General features: G+C 47.7%; 1 protein-coding gene across 1 annotated transcript in view; it reads left to right on the top strand.

Annotated features, from left to right (window-relative positions):
* The window catches only part of PLEKHO1 (pleckstrin homology domain containing O1), a 79,735-nt gene extending 67,915 nt beyond the window's left edge, over nt 1-11,820 (top strand). The window contains 3 exon segments of the mRNA XM_089655497.1: nt 1,443-1,544; nt 10,707-10,989; nt 10,992-11,820. Coding sequence (XP_089511623.1) covers nt 1,443-1,544; nt 10,707-10,989; nt 10,992-11,392 — 786 coding nt within the window. The 3' untranslated portion in view covers nt 11,393-11,820.
* The last annotated feature ends 6,303 nt before the right edge of the window (nt 11,821-18,123 follow it).

Below are 18,123 nucleotides of genomic sequence, written 5' to 3'. Positions count from 1 at the left end.
TTCCTGTGCGCTGAGCCTAAATCTCAAGCAATGGTATCGGCTTTCCCAGTTCTGTTCTGTTAAAGGATAAGTTCACTTTTATTAACATGTTACACCCATATTTAGGGTGTAACATGTGACTAGGCAGCACCCTCCATAATCCCCCACTGTGACATTGGGCAGGGGTTCTTCTCCCCACACCTCCAATCCCCCACTGTGACAGCAGGCAGGGCTTCTTCTCCCTGCACCCTTGATCCCCCTCTGTGACAGCAGGTGGGGGTTCTGCTCTCTGCACCCGATTCACATTGTGACAGCAGGCTGGAGTTCTCACCGCGCCCCAGATCCCCCACTGTGACAACAGGCGGATGTTCTCCCTGCCCCCGACCTATCCTCCATTGTGACAGCGGGTGGGGGTTCTTCTCCTCGTACCCCTGACCCCCACTATAACAGGGGTTCTTCTACTCACACCCCAATCCCTCACTGTGACAGCGGGCAGGAGTTCTTATCCCCAACCCCTTAATCTCCCACTGTGAAAATGGGTGGGGATTCTCCTCCACACACCCCCAATCCCCCCACTCTGACAGCAGGCAGGGGGTTCTCCTCCACACACCCTGGATCCCCCTACTGTGAGAGTAGGCAGGGGGTTTTCGCCCTGCACCCACTGTCACAATTAAAAAACAGCACAGCTGTGCGGGGCTGCACCCACACAGCCACGGCATCCATTCACAGGAATCTGTGAATGAATGAACTACAAGTCCCATATGCCACCTATATTTTTCAGCTCACACTACCGCAACGAGAGGTGTGAACTCTCATAGGAGATCAGGCATTTTGCCTTGTCTTGCGGCAGAAATGTGCAGGAATAGCTGCCCAACGCAGTCCTACCACACCTGTTGTGAACAAGCCCTAATACAACGCACCAAGACACCAACGTCTGAATGGGCCCTTACACTTTACATGTGCAGTAGCGTTTCCTGCCACTCTGAAAAATGATTCAGAGGCAGTTGACAGGTGCGTCAGAGGTGATATTGCGCCTCCTTTTTTTTTTAACCCAATTTTTGGTAAAATATAAAAGATGAGATATGTCACCTCTTTTAACACCTGCATAACAACTGAATGCCCACCTCAACAGTGTGCATTGCATGTGGCTGCTTCGTGGTCCAATTCACTTGAATGGCCCAGGTTTGGTAGACAAAACTGCTACTGCTACTGAACCTATTTATCTTGCAGCCTCGTGGTCAAGGGGTGGTAAAATTGTGGATCAATCTCTTGTTTTTAAAGACTCTTGGCCACATGTGTGAACACAAATTCTGTGGGAACCTTAGGAACTGGCTGGTCAAATCGGGAACCTAAAATCTGTTGAAAGTTTGACAAGTTGTTAGAGATCTCTAACTTGACCTCAGATGCTCTTTTTCTCAATGGCTGCCACAGCTTGAAACACAAGTCTCTGTGTCATCTTCTAGGTAACGGTGGAGGAGGAAAGTTTTCTGGCCCATCCAACCAGGGATAGAGCAAAAATCCAACACTCAAGGCGCCCACCGACAAGAGGTCACCTCATGGCTGTGGTAAGTATGGCAGACCTGGAAGGTGGACATTCTGAAGATGTTGCATTTATTACAATATAAACCTATCGTTTACCATGATCAGCAGCTGGTCAGATTTAGACTGGAGAGAACTTATAATAGCAGATGTCTGGTGGTTGTTTTATTGGTTTACTTGAGTCATCTGCATTAATTCTTTCTAATTTGGTTAATGAGACCCTGTCATCAGACCATTCTTTATATTAAAAATCTTCACATCAGATTATACAGTATGTGTATTTAACATTTTATTCATGTTATTTACCTGTAAAAGCCTTCTTTGTGTAGACATCCAAACCAAAATCCCCGAGACTGCCACTGCGCTCCTCCATCTTGCATGTGATGTAAGCAGATTGAGAGCTCTCTCTCCAGTGACACTCTGTAGCTGTCATTTTCAGCCTTTTGACCCCAGGGGAACACAGAACACCTAAAATAAACAGATTTTTAAAACTAATTTATCATGGGTCAATAGGGAAAAAAGACCTTTACATTTGTGGCCAGTGGGAAGAAAACCTCCTTACAATGGTGCTCAATGGGAAGAATGCCCCTTACATTGGCGGTCAGTGGTAAGAATGCACCTTACATTGGTGATCAGTGGGAAGCATGCTCTTTACATTGGTAATCAGTGGGAAGAATGCTCCCTACATTGGTAGCCAATTAGAAGAATGCCCCTTACACTGGTGGGAAGAACATCTCCTCCTTACAATGGTGGTTAGAGAAGAATGCTCCTTACATTAGTGGTCAGTGGTAAGAATGCTCCTTACATTGGTGGTCATTGGGAAGAATGCCCCTTACATTGGTGTTCAGTGGGAAGAGTGCTCTTTACATTGGTAGTCAGTGGGAAGAATGCCCCTTACATTGATCAGTGGGAGGAATGCTTCTTAAATTGGTGGTCAGTGGGAAGAATGCTTCTTAAATTGGTGGTAAGTGGGAAGAATGTCCCCCTACACTGGTGGTCAATGGGAAGAACGCAAGTGTTATGATCCGCCAGGCGGAGCCTTCCGGCTGCCAACTGATAGACCAACCCAGAGCGTGGGGTCTAAGCCCGGGCTGTGCCTTCACCAGGGCCCCTGATGGTGGGGATGGACTTGAAACAGTCCCGGGCCAGGTCACGACCTCTGGGCGGGCCCACCAGCGGCTGGGAAGGCCTCCGGGGATGCGTGTAGGTACCGGGAGAGCCAGATATGAGGCGGATGACGGCCCCAGCAGGGTGGCACGGATAGTGGTTTCCGTGGGGGGTAAGCGGGGTACCAAATCAGCGGGCAAGGAGTAGTCAGGTCACATGCAGGGTCAGCCAGGTAAATCAGTCCGTAGAATAGTCAGGATATCCGAGTCAAAACGCAGGAGCAGGCAGAGTAGTCAGGACAAGCCGGGTCAAACACAGGGGCAGGCAGCGTAGTCAGGGTCGAAAACAGGGTCACAGAACAGGAGCAGGTATCCAGGATCACATAAGACCTTGCGGCAATGGGTGTGCAGTGCAGGGCATCTTTAAATAGTGCGCCCTGCACTGTCATTGGCTGGCTGGGACGCGCCCCCGGCTGTCATTGGACGCCTGAGGCGCGCCCTCGACTCTCTACTGCGCATGCGCGGCGTCCTGTCAGCCGCGGCTCGCCGCCAGTGCGCATGCGCGGGGGGACGGCGCCGTGATGCAGGATTCCGGCGCCGTGATCCCTGACACTGCCCCCCCCCAATGGGCACCCTCCGGGAGCCCCACTGATCTCTCCACCGCGGGTGTCCACGAAAAAATTCCCGGATGAGCCGGGGAGCGTGAATGTTCTGGGCGGGTTCCCATGAGTTCTCCTCAGGGCCATAACCCTTCCATTTTATCAGGAACTGGGTCTGGTTCCCCCTCCGTCGGCAACTGAGGATAGTCTCCACTTCGTATTCCTCCTGGTCATCTACGGAGATTGCCTCGGGAGGTCTGGACTCACGGTCCAGGAAAGGATCCGGTCTGGATGGCTTCAGGAGAGACACATGGAACACAGGATGTACCCTGAAGGTCTGCGGAAGCTCAAGCTCGTAGGCCACCTTGTTGACTACACGCTTTACCGGAAATGGGCCAATGTACTTGGGTCCCAGCTTCCTCGAAGGATGCAGCATCTTCAAGTTGGTCGTTGACAGCCATACCCGATCCCCTGGTTGAAGCAGTAATTCTCCTCTTCTTTTCCTGTCGAACGCCCTCTTACTGTCCCCTTGGGCTTTGGCGATGGCTTCCTGAATTGTCTTGTTATTGACAGAGAAGAAGTTTAAGACGTCCTGAGATGCCGGTACCGGGTTTTCAGGCATCAGGTCAGGGAGAAATGTGGGATGATACCCGTAATTGGCGAAGAACGGGGATTGCCCCGTTGCAGAGTGACTCGAGTTGTTGTACGCGAATTCTGCGGACGGCAACAACGTCAACCAGTCATCCTGAAGGTAGGACGTGTAACATCGCAGGTATTGTTCCAGCGTTTGGTTGGTCCTCTCGGTTTGGCCGTTGGTCTGTGGGTGGTAGGCGGATGAAAGCGACAGCTTGATTCCTAGTGCTTTACACAAGGAGTTCCAGAACCTGGAGGTGAATTGGACTCCCCGATCTGACACTATATCTTCGGGGACCCCATGAAGCCTGACTACTTCCTTAATGAAGATCCGTGCCGTTTCAGGTGCCGATGGGGTTTTCTCCAGGGGTATAAAATGTGCCATCTTTGAGAAGCGGTCCACGACCACCATTATTGCTGTGTAGCCTTGGGATGGTGGGAGTTCGACCACAAAGTCCATGGCAATCATTTGCCAGGCCCGCTTGGGTATTGGTAATGGACGTAACAATCCCCATGCCCGGCTCCTGGAGGGCTTGTTCCTTTGACAGGTGGAGCAGGTCTGGACGTAACGCTCGCAGTCCTTATTCATGTTCGGCCACCAGAACGAGCGCCGTAGTAGTTCCAGAGTTTTCGCAACCCCGAAGTGACCTGCCATTCGATGGTCGTGGCAGTGCCCTAGGACCAGGGTTCGCACCTCTTCTGGGACCATGATCCGGTCTTCCTTCCAAAACAGCCCGCCGTGGTTCAGGAGGGGTGACCCCGACGGAACTGGTAGTCCTGTAGAAGCGTCGAGGAGTCTGGAACGAAGTTCTGTTTGTAGAGCAAGGAAACTTCCGGAAGGTAAGATGGTGTCAGGTGCCACTGTGTCATCGGGGTCCTCAAACATGCGGGACAGAGCGTCTGGTTTTGTGTTCTTAGTACCGGGTCGGTACGTAATATGGAGAGTGAATCGCGAGAAGAAAAGAGCCCATCTTGCCTGGCGAGGTCTCAGTCGTTTCGCTAGGATTGGGTGTGTGGCTCCTTCCAGTAAGTACCTCCATTCTTCTAGAGCGGATTTGATGGCCAGGAGCTCCCGATCTCCAATGTCATAGTTACGTTCAGCCGGCGTCAACTTCCTGGAGAAGAACGCCACGGGGTGCAGTAGTTCCTTGGTTCCATTTCTTTGGGACAGAACCGCTCCTACCGCGTTCTCAGAGGCATCCACTTCCAAGACATATGGGAGGGAAGTATCCGGATGGCAGAGGATGGGCGCAGACGTGAATAATTTTTTGAGCTTCTCGAATGCCGTCTGGGCTTCGGAAGTCCACTTAAAACGGACCCCTTGTTTCGTCAGTTGCGTGATCGGGGAGACCAGACCGGAGAAGTTCCTAACAAACTTTCAATAAAAATTGGAAAAGCCGATGAAACGCTGTACCCCCTTTTTGTCGGCGGGTATTGGCCAATCTAAGATCGCCGTGACTTTCTGGGGATCCATCGCGACCCCCGCGGAAGAGAGAACCAGTCCCAAGAACGTGATTTCGCGCTGTTCGAAACAGCACTTTTCTGCCTTGGCGTATAGCCCGTGTTGACGCAACTGTTCTAATACCCGTACTACGTGACCTCGATGAACCTCCAGTGAAGGGGAGAAAATTAGGATGTCATCCAAATAAACTACTACAAAGACATCGAGGAAATCACGAAAAACATCGTTGATGAAATGCTGGAAGGTTGCCGGTGCATTACAGAGCCCGAATGGCATCACTAGATATTCGTAGTGACCGAATCTCGTACGGAAGGCCGTCTTCCACTCATCCCCCTCCCTGATACGGACAAGGTTATAGGCCCCCCGCAGGTCTAGTTTAGTGAATATCATTGCCGATTTTAATCTCTGGAGGAGCTCGGGGACTAACGGTAAGGGATAACGGTTCTTTACCGTTATCTTGTTTAGATCACGGTAGTCTATGCAGGGCCGTAACGATTTGTCCTTCTTCTCTACGAAGAACAGCCCGGCCCCGGCTGGGGATGTGGAAGGACGAATAAACCCCTTCCGCAGGTTCTCGTCAATATATTCCCTCAGTACACCCGATTCCGTTTCTGACAAGGGAAAGATCCGGCCGAACGAGATCTCAGATCCGGGTAGGAGGTCTATAGGACAATCGTAAGAACGGTGTGGGGGAAGAACGTCAGCCCCTCGCTTACTGAAAACGTCCAAGAAGTCATGGTAGGCCGGGGGAATAGTCTGGGATAGATTGGCATCACCGTCCAAGCACAGGAGGAACCGGGGACCCACGGATCCCGTGACCTGGCAGTGATTCAAACAGTAGGGTGACCTAAATTGAATCGTCCCCCTTTCCCAGTCAACCTGGGGGTTATGGGCCCGCAGCCAAGGGAGCCCCAGAATGACTGGAAATAGGGGTGATGCGATGGCATCCAAACGGAGGAACTCCTGGTGATGGTCTGCTATTGTGGTAAAAATGGGTGGTGTCTCCTGGTCCACCACCCCTGATTTTATACTGGAGCCGTCTGCCAAGAAGATGTTGAACCCCCTTTCTTTGGTCTGCAGTGGTATTTTTTGCCGGTGGGCAAAAGTCAGGTCGACAAAGCAACTACAAGCTCCAGAGTCAACGATTGCGGTCACCGATAGTGTTCTTCCCGGGAGCTGCAAAGACACAGGTATGGCCAGGTAATTGGACTGATCATCCCTTCCTGCGGGTAAGGTAAAAGAAAAGGAAGCGGACTTACTCATCTTTGCAGGACAGGAGCGCACCTGGTGACCAGCTTCCCCGCAGTACAGGCATAGGTTCAGCGATCGTCTCCTTTGACGTTCCTCGACCGACAAGTGGGAACGGGCCAGTCCCAGCTGCATGGGTTCCGGGTTGTCCCCCGATTCCGTGCCTCGGGGATGGTTCCCTGGGGTTGGAGCTGTGTCTCTCGGTGGGATCCATGCCACCCTTTGACCCTGGCTGCTCCTTTCCAGCCGACGTTCCCTTAACCTACGGTCAATCTGGATGGCCAACTCAATCAGTCTTTCCAGGGAGTCTGGTAGGCCTACTCGTGCTAGTTCGTCCTTGAGAGACTCAGACAGCCCGATGCGGAACTGGTGACATAAGGCCGCATCGTTCCATCTGGTGTCTCCCATGCATCGCCTAAAGTCGGACCCGTATTCTTCGGCTGCCCGGCGGCCTTGCCGCAGAGAGTATAGGGTAGCCTCTGCGGAGGCAGCCCGCTGAGGGTCGTCATACAATACTGCCATGGCCTGAAAGAACTTGGTCACGGAGTCAAGCTGGGGGTCACGCCTCTCCATCAGACGGTGAGCCCAATCCTGGGGCTCATCCTGAAGGAGAGAGACTATAAACCCCACCCTGACGGTCTCGGAGGAGAATGTGCGGGGCTGCAAGTCAAAATATAGTGTGCAAGCATTCCGGAAGGCTCGGAAGCGGCTCCGGTCACCACGGAACCGTTCCGGCAGGGGAACGCGGGGCTCAGGAGCTAAGGGTGTGGCAACCGCTCCGGATGTCGGGGTAGCGGGAGGTTCCCCAGACGCGGGACTCTGAGCAGGGGGAGTCTGGGGGGCTAATGTCTCCATGTGGTCTTCCAGTCGGGCGCAGCGACTGTGGAAGTTCTGGAAGGCCTGGGTCAAAGTTGCCAGGTGCTGGCAAATATCCTCTAGGGACGCCGGTCCACCTCCTGGCTCTGTCATGGCCGCAAGGTACTGTTATGATCCGCCAGGCGGAGCCTTCCGGCTGCCAACTGATAGACCAACCCAGAGCGTGGGGTCTAAGCCCGGGCTGTGCCTTCACCAGGGCCCCTGATGGTGGGGATGGACTTGAAACAGTCCCGGGCCAGGTCACGACCTCTGGGCGGGCCCACCAGCGGCTGGGAAGGCCTCCGGGGATGCGTGTAGGTACCGGGAGAGCCAGATATGAGGCGGATGACGGCCCCAGCAGGGTGGCACGGATAGTGGTTCCGTGGGGGGTAAGCGGGGTACCAAATCAGCGGGCAAGGAGTAGTCAGGTCACATGCAGGGTCAGCCAGGTAAATCAGTCCGTAGAATAGTCAGGATATCCGAGTCAAAACGCAGGAGCAGGCAGAGTAGTCAGGACAAGCCGGGTCAAACACAGGGGCAGGCAGCGTAGTCAGGGTCGAAAACAGGGTCACAGAACAGGAGCAGGTATCCAGGATCACATAAGACCTTGCGGCAATGGGTGACAGTGCAGGGCATCTTTAAATAGTGCGCCCTGCACTGTCATTGGCTGGCTGGGACGCGCCCCCGGCTGTCACTGGACGCCTGAGGCGCGCCCTCGACTCTCTACTGCGCATGCGCGGCGTCCTGTCAGCCGCGGCTCGCCGCCAGTGCGCATGCGCGGGGGGACGGCGCCGTGATGCAGGATTCCGGCGCCGTGATCCCTGACAGCAAGTCTAAAAAGGCATCTAAAAAGATAATTGGTGTCATGCTGCTGACTCTGCTGAGTGGTGTTGACCCTGGAACTATGCAGGCACCATCAGATAGGAAGACAATTGCCCACAGCTCAAGGAATCCCTAGAAACATCTGGAGGAACCCTAGAGTTCCACATGACCCTGGTTGAGAATGGTTGGTTTATAGTCATCACCTTTGCTCCTTCCCTTGGAGCTACATAAAAGGTTAGATGGAAGGGGCACAGTAGCTGGATCAGCAAATAGAGTAATTAGACACTTCCACAAGAGGACAGAGTTATGAAGTGCAAAGAGGGAGGGAGCTGTGGAAGGGAATTTCAAGCCAATAGAAGATAATTTATGGAAAAGAAAAAGGCTGCAGGTAAATTTTAAGCCAATAAAAGATAATTTATGGGAAGGAAAAAGGCTGTAAGCAAGCATCTAAAATACCTGATATTTCTGTGCTTATACATGCAATTTTTACGTTGGTGATAGGGACTCTTTAAAGAACATGTAAAGTCCAGAGACCTTTTGTTTCTTTAATTTTGGATAGAGTGGGCAAGGGATATATATATATATATACACACACACAAACATATATACACACACACACATTAACGGTTGTATTTTAATCTAAACCCATGAAATGTGAGAACCTGTTCTGCCTTTCTTGTTTTCGAACATCAGGTAGTTGTTCTAAAAATTAATACTGGCACTTCCTGAGATTTAGGCCATGATTTTGTCATAGAGAAGTAGAGGCTTTTTCAGTCTAGTAACTTTTATTACGTTTGACATCTCCACAGTTGAAGAGGTTAGGTCGAGTTTAACCCTATAGCAAAACATTTAAAATAGTCACCATTGCTCCAACAGGTGTGACCGGTGGCCATATGGGGCCGTTGGTGACCCCTGATCTGTAGGATGGCCCCAGACCCACCTGGCAGATCAGCTGCAAACACAGAGCCTTGTGTCATGAACAACATGTCTTTTCTTCCTGTTGCAATGGGGAGCAATCTCTGCCAAAACATAGTATCAATGGGGGCATCATTTGTCAAAGTTCCCACGTCTCTGTCACTGTTCCTGAAATGAACCTGGGCTCACAGTAATGGTGGTAAACCCATCACATACGGTCCTTCCTTCTCCTAAATTAAGGGGTGAGGAAGGACCAAATGCTGTACACTTTTTTCTCATGACTTCATGGAGTAGTATCTTAATGTTTCTATATGAAAATAACAAATATTTCCACAAAAAAGTATTTTTCCCATCTTGGAGTCACAGGTTGAATCACAAGATTTTTTTTTAACAATCTTTTTTTTTGAAGGGGGGGGGGGCATTTACAGAAAATACTGCTGTAGACATCACAAGAAGTATACATCAGAGTGCTGGGTACAGGGTTGCAAAAAAATACAAAACAAAACCCCAAAACATGCAAATAATAAAAAGCGATTAGAAAAAGGGAAAGGGGGGTGGAGAGTCTCAATGGGTGGCAGAAACCAGTATAGTGAAGGTGGAATAGCAATTTGTCATGTCACCATATATCATTGAGAATATAGCTTCCTTCTGTTCACAAGTTAGAAGGCCAACCTGGTTATGTGTGTTTGAGATCTCTGTAATTAAAACAAAAAAAAGTTGGGAGATGGTGAAGGTGGAGTTGTTGTGCTGACCAGAACACCCTGGTCATGCATGGATCAAAGTTTGCCCAGTCCAGCAGGGACCAACCGAATTTCAATCCACATATGGGCAAGCTGGTTGAACAAATCAGTCTATCAAATGACTTGTGTACAACTAGTCTGTTGGGTGTTTTTGGAATGATTAGTACCACTGGCTATAGCTGGAAAAAAAATGATCATTGTATTCTGAAGGCTGAGACGGCTCCCTGCTGTCAGAATACAAAGGCACAGTGGGAAGAATTCAGCTTTTTTTTTTCATTCAACCAGGTAATTGAACAAAAAATATGAATCATGTATGGCCAGCTTAAGGAGCGGTCTGGTTCATATGGACCATATTTTTCATTCAAACACCTCTTTTCTATTCTGGCAGCAAGCTTTTCTAATAGTAGCTTGTTTGTTTGTTCTTTGCCTAAAGGGAGACTGAACTCTGGAAGCTATGCCAAAAAAAAATGGCAGATAAGAAGACAAAGGACTAATATTGCCTGTGGTTCCTCTGCAGTGGATCTTTCCCCATTACTGACTTATCATGTCGTCTCGCACCATGTATCTGTATGAAAGTGGCCATCTTGGTAGAGGCAGGACTTTGCTTCCTCATTTGAGAGCTTGGAGGCAAGAACAGTAAGCAGCACAATAGTGATTTCATCAAATCTCATTCCATATCTCCTGAGGCTAGCAGCCAGAAACAGCAGTAGATGGCTAGAAATCTGTGTTTGTTTATGCTTTAAGTCTTACCTGTTTTGCATTTTGGAAGCTAAACCATTTGTTAAAGGTTTCCCTTTTCTTTTTGTAGGCATCTACCTCAACGTCCGATGGTATGCTGACTCTAGACCTTATCCAGGAAGAAGACGCCTCTCCGGAGGAGCAAAGCAGCTGTGAACAAAGCTTCAGAGTGGACCTGGACAAATCGGTGGCCCAGCTGGCTTCCACCCGCCGCAGATCCGACTCTGAGAATTTCAAATCTTCAGAGAAAGGAAAGTCGGAAAACCTACAAGCGAAAGAACAAATTCCTTGGGATAAATGGGGTACGCACCGTGACTCATTTGGAAAGGGCACAACCTACACACCTCAGGTCCCTAAAAGTTGTCCTATTCTGAGAAGAACAAATGTGCCTCCATGGAGGAGATCCTGTCCCGTTCAGACTCTACTGGCCACCGACCCATCCCGAAAAAGATCCCTGAGTCAGAAAAACTGTCGCGGATACAGGAACTGATTACTCAGAAGATAGACAAAACTCAGGAACTTCTCACCGAGGTGAAAGAATGTGAGGAAGGGAAAAAAAAGGGAAAGGATTCCTCTGGGAAGGAGGACTTGGAAGAGGCTGAGAGGCTTTTAGGAGAGGCCTCTGCCAACTGGAGGCAGGCCAGGAAGGTCCTGCAAGAAATTAAGGAACTGAGGGACCTATACAAACAAGCGGACCTGCAGTCCACAGACCCTAAGCAGAAACTGAGCAGTCATTATAGAAAAAGCCTAATGTGAGGAGGCATAGTGTCTATTACGTCCTTGTTTCCAAAAAAAAAAAAAGAAAAAGTAAAACAAAAAGGAGTATTTCCTGCTTCTGGCTTCACCATGCAAAGCTCAAGGACCATGGTGAGCCGGAGAGCCCAGAGCAGAGGAGATGGGCTTTCTTTGGCAGGCTCCCTTGGCTTTGCACTTTTCTTAAACCTCCTCGGGGGTGGTTGTACATGATGTAGGATGCAGCAGGCTGTGCTTATGTGCAGGGAGCCCCATGGAGGACCTTGGGAGCTTAAACCCTTTGCTTGCAGCCTGCACATTCTGAATCCATAGGCCCTGTGGCGTTAATGTTGACCGATGCCAAGGAGGCTGTGGGCATCTGGGCAAGGCATGTGGCAAAACTGTCTAGTCTTGTAGAATGTCCTATCCAATACAAACTTGCCCTTTTTTGACTTTTCTGTTTACATCTGCTTAGTTTTCAGCGCTTTTGTACCTTACTGCACCACTGGCACCAAACCAGTCAAGAGAAATCAATGTCTGACCTTATTCTTCTTACTCAAGCTGTGGCATAAAGCAGCTCTGGGTATGACTATGCACTATGTACAGATCTGTTCATCTTTGCATTTCCTTTATATGCTGGGTTTCCACTAACAAAACAAGGTAGTTCTAGTCACATTCAGTGAGCTTTTTTTTATTTAAAGGGAGATGTTTGATAGCATGTTAAGTAAATAACATACTGGCTTTCTGATATATCTGGGGAGATTCCAGAGGCTGTATTGTCCTGCTGGAGGTCCCAATTTGGCCCTGATGGCCTGCCCAATTTCGCTTTGCTTGCTGCAATGTAAAATATAACATACAAGCTAACGGAAAATGGTATAACCCCCCCCCCCCCACTTTCTATAGCCAAAACAGTGCAGTGGCGCATGGCAGGAATTGTGGGAGAGCTGGTGGGTGCTTTTGCCCTTTAAATGTGGGAACGTTTATGTGAATCTGCCACATTCACAATGTAGAAGCAGCCATTTTGTGAATTAGAGAATGCGTCCTTGATCCTTTCACTGGAAAGCAACGATGCCATTGTCTCCTAGGTATTTGTTAGGAGCAGTCACAAAATGGCTCGCTGCTTTTGTGAACTGTAGATATGTGGGTGCACTTTAAATGCATATACTCTGGCTTACTGCATGATGCATAGGGTCTCTTTGGTGAGCAGTAATGAGTAACAAAAAAATGGATAGAGACGTACAGAGAGTTTCTTTGTACTCCAGCCCATCAAGCCTTCTTTCACCTTTTTAGGGAATTTTCTATTGAAGGACAGGATAGCAAATCACCACCTTTCTAAATGGCATCTATTACTCATGTTGTTCTCTTGTGTACATGTAGCTGTAGGCTTCTGTTGAAAGTATATGCTGAGACTTTGATTAGCAGCGGCATGTCAGATCCTGCAAAGAGACCACTGTTCCACACAGATAATCCATGGTCTTACATTAGTTTCCCGGGATCATGTGCAAATGATGGGATAAAAGATTTTTTAAAGCCCATGTGATCTTTCAGTTTACATTCGCTAAATACTTTTTCATGTGGCATAACAAGAAAAAGCTGTGCAAACTCTTAGAGTTTTTTTTGTAGAAAATGGCCAAGTAGAAAAGCCTGTTCCCCTTCCAGCATGCTGCACAAAGAACCCTTGTACTTTGGGTGAAAGCAGTAGTCTCTTTGCAGATATCTGAAACACCCCCATCTGAGTCTTGACCAATAGCCAATCAGCATTAAAGTAATTAAAAAGGACCCTTGTTCTCTGTGTGGAAACAGTGGTCTCTTTGCAGAGATCTGACATGCCCCGCTGCTTAATCAAAGTCTCAGAGCTAGAACAAATCAACATTAATTATTAAAAAGCACCCTTGCTCTCTGTGTGGAAGCGGTGGTCTCTTTGCAGAGATACTACACCCCCCCCCCCCCCCTGCTGAAACAGAGCTAGAGCTCTCCAATCAGCAAAGTCCATGTATTTAGCTACTTTAAACAGCAAGTTCAGTTGGGTTTTAAAGAATTCCACGTTATTTTGGGGTTGATTTACTAAACCTGCATGGTGCAAAATCTAGTGCAGCTCTGCATAGAAACCAATCAGCTTCCAAGTTTTTTTTTTTTGTGTCCAATTGAACAAGCTGGCGTTAAAAGCTGATTGGCTACCATGCACAGATGTTGCAGTCTCCAGTTTTAGTAAATCAACCCTTTATGTGTGTCTAAACAGATTCTTAGCGTAACATCAAAGTAAGGAGGTCCTCAATAGATATGAAACTTTATCAGACTTGAGCATATGTGTCCAACAGGAGCACAGATGATGCAAATTTGACAAATCCCTGACCTCACAGCCCTCAGCTATGCTTCATTGAGGTGCTGTCCATCATTCGGAATTCTAGGCCATAGACAATGCAACTTTTTGCAGATTACAACCAGCTTTTTGATGGCAGAAACAATGGAGCAGATGAACTCAACCTACCACTATCCTTGCCATATAGGTATAAATGTAAACAGTTGGTAGGTTGCCTTGATCTGTTTGACTATTTTTGGTTGAAATTCCAACAAGAACCATGAAATAGGCATAACAATCAGAGATGTCCAGAGATGGAAAAAACTAATGAGGTTTTAAAGTAATTCTGTTGGCAACTCAAACTAAAGCTGGCCATAGATGGATTAACATTTGGCTGGTTCAGCAGGGACTGGCTGAATTTCAATCTGTCTATGGGCAGGCTGGTTGTACTGAAGTTGATGCATTGATGGACTTCAATACAACCAGCCTGTCGGGTTTTCTTTTATGTTTTATCACTGCTGGTGGCTATAGTTGCCGGCAATGATGATCATTGTATTGTAACAGCTGGGAAACCTCCCACTGTCAGGATACAAAAGCTCCATGGGAGGGATTCTCCCATCAACACTGGGTTGATAAGGGGAATTAAGCAATTTTCTTTCCTGCAATCCATGGTTGCAAGCCCTATCAATTGCATGCCCTATCAGATGCCTACACAAACCTTCACTCTACTCGCTCAGTGCCAGGAGACACCGCTAAAGTCCTGCAAGTATTCAGTACTTTGAGATGGGGTATATTATATATGTACAGCCCCCTTGACTTCTGCAATGCACTGCTTGGTGCCTGATCAGGCATTACCAAGTCTGACAAAGGGGCTTGGACACTTCAACAGTGTATATGCAGATAATCTTTATATTGGGGTTCAAGTTACAAAGACAGAATAGAATAGAGGCACTGCAGTATACAAGGCTGGTCACTTCAATATCCTTCCTTACTGTATAAAAGTTTGTAATCTTTAAGCATTCTTGCACTGCCCTTTTTTAATCGTGGTAAAATTGTCTTCCGATTTATTGGTCCCATCAGTTTTTGTATTTGAAATTCCACTTTAAATTATAGCGTTCCTTCATTAATTGTCCAGTGTTCCATTTGGCACATTCCTGCTAAGGACCCCATACAAATGAAATGAATGCAGCTTCGAGAAGTCAGTTCAAGGCTCCCTAGCTGTTTTTTTTTTAATGGCCTTAAATGGTGGTGGAGTCTGAATCAGACAATGAATAAAGGATGCGATGTATTGTATCGTCAATGTAATGTTCGCTCAAGGACGTTACGCAGTACAACAGCCAAGAAGCTGGCGAACAGTTAATATCAGCATCTGCATTGCAGGAGCGTTGGCTGTCAGGAACAATGCAGAAAATATTAAACTTTATGCTCCATAATTCCCAAGCAGAAGCAGGGCAATGGATTCTGGAAGGCTGCAAAGCAGCTGTAGAGTCTGACATGATGTTAGGCCAGGGATATATCAGATTTATATCAGTAGTTTTTACACTGCAAGGGTGAGCCTACTTTGTCCTACCTGATACAGAGTAGTAGGAATGTTTGGATCTGGAGACTGTCACACAGAAATAAACCTGGGATCCAGGGATGTTTAGAAATGGAGACTCCGTCACACAAAGACGGACCTTGGATCCAGGGATGTTTGAACCTGGAGTCTCTGTCACACAAAAATGGACATGGGATCCAGGGATGTTTGGAACTGGAGACTCCGTCACATAGAGATGGACCTGGGATCCAGGAATGTTTGAACCTGGAGACTCCATCACACAGGGACTGACCTGGGATCCAGGAATGTTTGGACCTGGGGACTCCCTCACTCTGTCACCAACAAAATGGTTTAGAGAACCTGAACAGGTTCTCTGAACCATCTTCTCGGCAATACCCATAGCGGTAGTTCACACCCTTTGGTGTGCCCGAGCCCTCCAAGTTTGCAGTAGTAAGTGATCTGCTCCTGGGATTCATTCAAAACCCCTTAGTAGCTACTCTCTAGGCCTTTCACAGAAGAAGGAGCAATTTAGCCCTGTGTAAGCTCTGATACCATTCAACACGGAACTTACCCAAGGTTAGATATTCCTGTTCCAACAGAGGAACAGAAGAGGTGACTAGTTGCCATGAGCAGCTCACGCTTTTGAGGTCTATGTTGTCAGAGCTGCGTTTGCTGTAATTAAAGGCCAAATCTGCCTCAAATAAATTATTCACCAGTCAACTTTTTCTAGCTTTCAGAGACCCAATGTCCAGATCTCGGCCACTAGTAGACCATAACATATGGTGCTGTCTCGCAGCTAGATTCCCAGAGTATTTGTTCATTCTACATTATGAAGAACCTACTGGGGTGGCATGGCACCGCCATTTGGCTTTGTAATAGATGTGGTGGTTTGATGGACAGAGCGGAATATTTGGATGAGGAGATCTCAGCAATGCAGTCATCAAAACAGGCAACATGTGAATCAATAAATGTAAGCAAGCAAACCAAACTAAAATCTCAGATTACATGGAGTTGACCTTTCAAGGGTCTGCTCAATTGCCCATTTTGCTGTCTTATAAGGTATACGATAAAAAGCCCTTTCATTCCTGTTGGCTGTACTTTGCACCCTTACTAGCGGCACATGCTTGCCTGTTCTGCACTTCTTTTGCTTAGCTGCTTGGAGTAAAGAAAGCCCTGTTTAGCCTTTGAGTTGCTCTAGTGTGAGCTTACACAGAGATGAGGGCTTCCCTGACCCCATATGACAGAGCTTGGCCAATCGCCAAACACCTGCACTACTATGAGGAGTAGGTCTCATACCTCTCCATACCTGGAAGGAGCAGTATTTTCTTCACTCCTAGTGGCTCTGAATTGCAGCAGAAGAGCAAACCAAAGGTGAGTATGTGCTTCTGAAAAAAGAAGGCCTGTTGCTTTTCCTGCATGGGAAAATGAGGGGCATGCATTAGGCTGATGGATGAGGCCAAAAGCATGCGCTGCATGCAAATGAGCTGTCAAGGAACATGTGACAGGAGGGGAGCAGAGGGATGAGCTTATTATAATGCTACATCTTCTCTATTGTCTAATCACAGGTTGGTGCGCGGGTGGGTGAGGTGGTGGAATGAGTGACCAACCTATATTGCTGAATGTGAAAATTCCGGTCACCAATCCTGCCGGGGGTTCTGCTTTCATGGAAAATTATGAGTATGGAAAATATGAGCGCTCTCACTGCTAATTCTTTTGATTTGGAATTGTTACCTTGTAATGCAGGACGGAGGCTTGGCTGCATGCTTGTTACCAATCATTCATTGACTAGGTAATGAAATCAGATCAGGATGACCACCCTGGTTCCTGCAGCCATAAAAAACAAGCCTGCCATGGCAGCTTTCATATTAAAATCCTCGAAGATCCACTTTAAATGTTTCCGCTGGCTGCCGGCCCTAACATCTGCACAACCCATAGAACGTAAACCAAAAAATATGTCATTGGCTTCCTGTGCTGGAAAAGTATTTTAGGACTGTATTTTTTTCATGATCCCTCACTTGAGTCAGACTTGTCCTACATTACTGAAATACCTTGATGGTTTTTATTCTTTTTTTTTCATTCCTTGGCTCCAATGGAAATATAGGTGCTCTATATCACCTCATAATTTCTGATCCTTTTATTGAAGCGTCTATAGGACAAGGGCTTACCGATCAAACGTATGCAAAACCTGACAAAGTCATTTCCATTTTTTAATTGGGGGTCTTAGTTTCGTGTGAAATATTGGGTGCTTTTGAAGCTCATAAATTCTTTAAGTAGGTCTAAACTCGATCATTAAAATCTCATGTATGCTGTAACTTCACAATAAAAATGTTAGTGTAGTTGGGTATTTGCTTACTTTTCCTATGCAACCTGCTATTCTCCCCTACTCCCTTGTGCATCCTAAGGCTGCCATATACTCTTAGGTCTCATGCACACGGATGTATTTGATGGTATATGGCCATACACTGTATACAGGTATCCGCGTGTAAACACCTGTAATTATGTTTAAACACGCATGGACTAATTTTCCTGAAAGCGCAAGTTTGCACCTGTATATACAGCATATTTTTTAATCCATTCCTATAGGCAAAATTGCACAGTAGCTAGGGTTCCCGAGCATCAAAAATATAGGAGTAAAGTATGCTGTATGGCTAAATGCCTGCAAATACGTCTGTGCTGAGCACAGAACGCACGTTTCCATCAATGCTAAACAGCCTGGATGGAAGAATCCCCCCTGCTGACTGTTGTAACACCCAAACTGTAGCTGATTGGCTGCCATTACTGTTTGGCTGACAAGTCTCTGCCTGGCATCTTCAAATTTCAAATCAAAGAATATTGAGTGGCATGGTACCAACAGGGCCACCCAAGGCTCAAATTTTGGTTGATTCATCGGGATCCAGCTGAAAGGTGCTCCATGTATGG

The sequence above is a fragment of the Staurois parvus genome, unplaced genomic scaffold (assembly GCF_062004578.1).
Source record: "Staurois parvus isolate SC_StPar_1 unplaced genomic scaffold, SC_StPar_1.0 ptg000842l, whole genome shotgun sequence".
Classification (NCBI taxonomy): Eukaryota; Metazoa; Chordata; class Amphibia; order Anura; family Ranidae; genus Staurois; species Staurois parvus.
Note: the sequence above shows the minus strand (reverse complement) of the source record. Positions and strands in the feature narration are given on the sequence as shown.